At 41.4% G+C, this 2771-nt stretch overlaps 1 protein-coding gene across 1 annotated transcript; it reads right to left on the minus strand.

Moving 5' to 3' along the window:
- Positions 1 to 302: 302 nt before the first annotated feature.
- Positions 303 to 1489, minus strand: LOC5566913 (WD repeat domain-containing protein 83). The gene is made up of 2 exons (XM_001651276.2): positions 1283 to 1489; positions 303 to 1218 (listed from the first exon to the last, which is right to left on the minus strand). The coding sequence occupies exons 1-2, from the start codon at positions 1347 to 1349 to the stop codon at positions 362 to 364; spliced, it is 924 nt and encodes a 307-aa protein (XP_001651326.2). The 5' UTR covers positions 1350 to 1489; the 3' UTR covers positions 303 to 361.
- Positions 1490 to 2771: the final 1282 nt, after the last annotated feature.

Here is a 2771-nt window from a genome sequence, read left to right on the forward strand (position 1 = left end):
AATCACAGCAGAATAAAAGAAAGGCAGATAGAACATAATATCCAACATATTATTTTTGGATACAAGTAGTATCGTTCCTCACGTAGAAGAATCGTTGGTTGAGAAGCATGCGTCGTCGTAGGTAAAATTGTGGAAGATTCGTTGAGAGGTTTTGCTGTTTGCATTTGAGATGCAAATCTTTGCTAAACGTCTCCCAAATGCGGTAATACAAAACAATCAAAGGTCACCTTGACGTAAGTCCACTAGCAGAATACAGTGGGATAACTCGGAATAATCGGATAAACAGGATAATAAACGCAACATTTACATAAAATAATTTCTTAATGTACAAATAAATGAAATACCTAGTTTTATATCTCATTTATTCTGCTATCATCTCATCCTCCTCTCCGTCCTCCTCAGGCAACCCCCACATCTCGACATGCCTCCGCCTGGCAAACATAATATCACTCCCCGTCGGATGTGGTGCCAGCGAGTGAACCACTCCCCCGGAATCCATCCGTATCCGACGAACCTCACTACTTTCCAACAAATCCCAAACGACGGCACAACCCTCCGCCGATCCGGAAATGATCTGCGAATCGCTCTTGATGACCGCGCACTCAATGTGGTAATCTTCCGTCCGGTGGCCCTGATACTCGGACAGCAATTCACCAGTGTCCGTGTCGATTAACCGGATCGTGCTGTCCAAACAGGCCGCCAACAGGCACTGTCCATCGCTAGTTTGGACCACGTGCGTTATGGGAACCCCAACCGTGTCGCAGGTCAATTCCCCGGCTCTCAGATCGTACTGCCTGATAGATCCGTCTAGCGAAGCGGCAATAATCTTGTGTTCCGTCACGACCAGCGACGAAATGCAATCCTTGGCCTCTCGCATCGTCTGAATCGGTTCCAGTTTCCGGGTCCTCACATCCCAACACATGACGGTATTGTCCGTGGAACCGGACACCGCAACCGACGAATCCTCATTGAATTTGACACACTTGACCGTTCCAGCGTGGCCTCGCAATCTTCGGACCGGCAGTCCCGTTGTCACGTCCCAATAGATGACGCTTTTGTCCGCCGAAACGGACACGATGAAGCCACTGTCGCAGCTACCGGCTGCATCCATCACCTCACCGGCGTGGCCACCGTATGTTTTAAGGAGCAGTCCGGAACGCGGATTCCATAGTTTGATCTTTTTGTCCGAACCGCAGGTCAAGCAGTAGGAACCGTCCACTGGAACAGGACAATATTATAATTCAGTTGATTTTGTTCGACTTTCTCGTCTCTGATTACTTACCATTATATCGCACGGCGCGAACCGCTCCTTGATTGCACTCTATGATGGATTTTCGTACCAGCTCCATGAGGACGTTATTTCTATCTCATTAATTTGTAAATATTATTTAATATTAGGATTCAAGATTCGGACGAAGTCGCGATTCAATCTGATTCTCAAGGTTTTGATTGTAAACAACGAATTCAAGGTCAAACAAGCAAACAAAAATGATAACAACATTATCGTTTTGTCAAAAATCATCGTTTATCGCAGGGTTGTACAAAATAACCTCTTCAATGATATTCGAGCAGTTTTCAACCCCAAACTCAGAAATAAAAATAGTCTTAGAATGGGGTCCTAAAGCCCTGTCCCAATTTTAGTGCCAAACGTTTATGTTTAGGCCAAAAACCGAGGGGGACGACACATCCAGAAGTTTTAGATTATTAGGATATCTTTAGACAATTTTTGCGATGGCCTTTTATCTTTTTGCAGCATGTTATCTTTTTTCATCTGTGGCATCTTGTAAAACATCCACACTCAATCTCAGTTTATCTGTTCAGTACCTAATATTTTTTACGGTGTCGGAACTGTAAACTACAAAAAACTACCGAACTTTCAGCTTTTCTATTCCAACTCACTGATGTTCAGTAATATATTTGTCACTTTACTGAACTCGGTAACTATTTTCAGTGATATTCTAAACATACCGTAGGAACTCAGTAAATTAAAAAAAAAAACAGTAAAATCAAAGTACCGAGTTTCACTGATAATTATTTTTACCGACTTTTTTCGTTAAAATGCAAAGAAAACAAAAAAGCACATGTGAGAATAGGGTCCTAAAGCCCTGTCTCAATTTTAGTACCAAACGCTTAAGTTTAGGGCAGAAACACATGTTTACTCAATTTTTGATTGATTTTCATTGGTTTAAGTACAAAAATCATTTTTTTATGTTTTTGTCACACCTTTTGGTTTAAACTCAAATGTTGGGTATATTTTGTTTTCCGTGTCCCTTCCGAAATGTCAGATAGGAACAACCCCAGTGTTCAAACTATATGCCCTGTTGCATTTTTGTCGAAAAAGTGAATGTCAAACAAGATCACAAGTGTCAAGGTTCATATTCGAAACCATTTTTAAAATTGAAGTTTAAAAATGTTATAGCCGTTATTTGAGCTGGAAAACTTGCTAAAGTAGTTGCAATAACATGCTCTTTCGTATTATTAAATAAAAACAAGAATTCATTAAACATTTTAGGACCCAATTTGACACAAAAACAATTACAGATAGATTCAGAATCAGAAGTTGGTATGTGCGAAGCTGATTAGCTGCTTCCAAAGGAAAAGCAGTTTTGTTGGCAGAGCCAGCAAACCTTGAACCAAGAAAGCGAGCAACCAGAAGGGGTCGTCACCACTTCCTAAGTTCACTTATATACTCACCAGAACTAATCCGCTTCCGCAGGGCTTCCTTCAACTTCAATCGGCTTTTCGGGTTTCGGATCGGTGTCAAAAATATT

The sequence above is a fragment of the Aedes aegypti genome, chromosome 2 (genome assembly GCF_002204515.2).
Source record: "Aedes aegypti strain LVP_AGWG chromosome 2, AaegL5.0 Primary Assembly, whole genome shotgun sequence".
Lineage (NCBI taxonomy): Eukaryota > Metazoa > Arthropoda > Insecta > Diptera > Culicidae > Aedes > Aedes aegypti.

Excerpts from the sequence above, each read along its gene's own strand:
- LOC5566913 (XM_001651276.2), bottom strand. The coding sequence starts at position 1,349 with ATGGAGCTGGTACGAAAATCCATCATAGAGTGCAATCAAGGAGCGGTT. Across the intron at positions 1,219-1,282 it reads TCGCGCCGTGCGATATAATG|TGGACGGTTCCTACTGCTTG; the intron begins GTAAGTAATCAG and ends GTCCTGTTCCAG.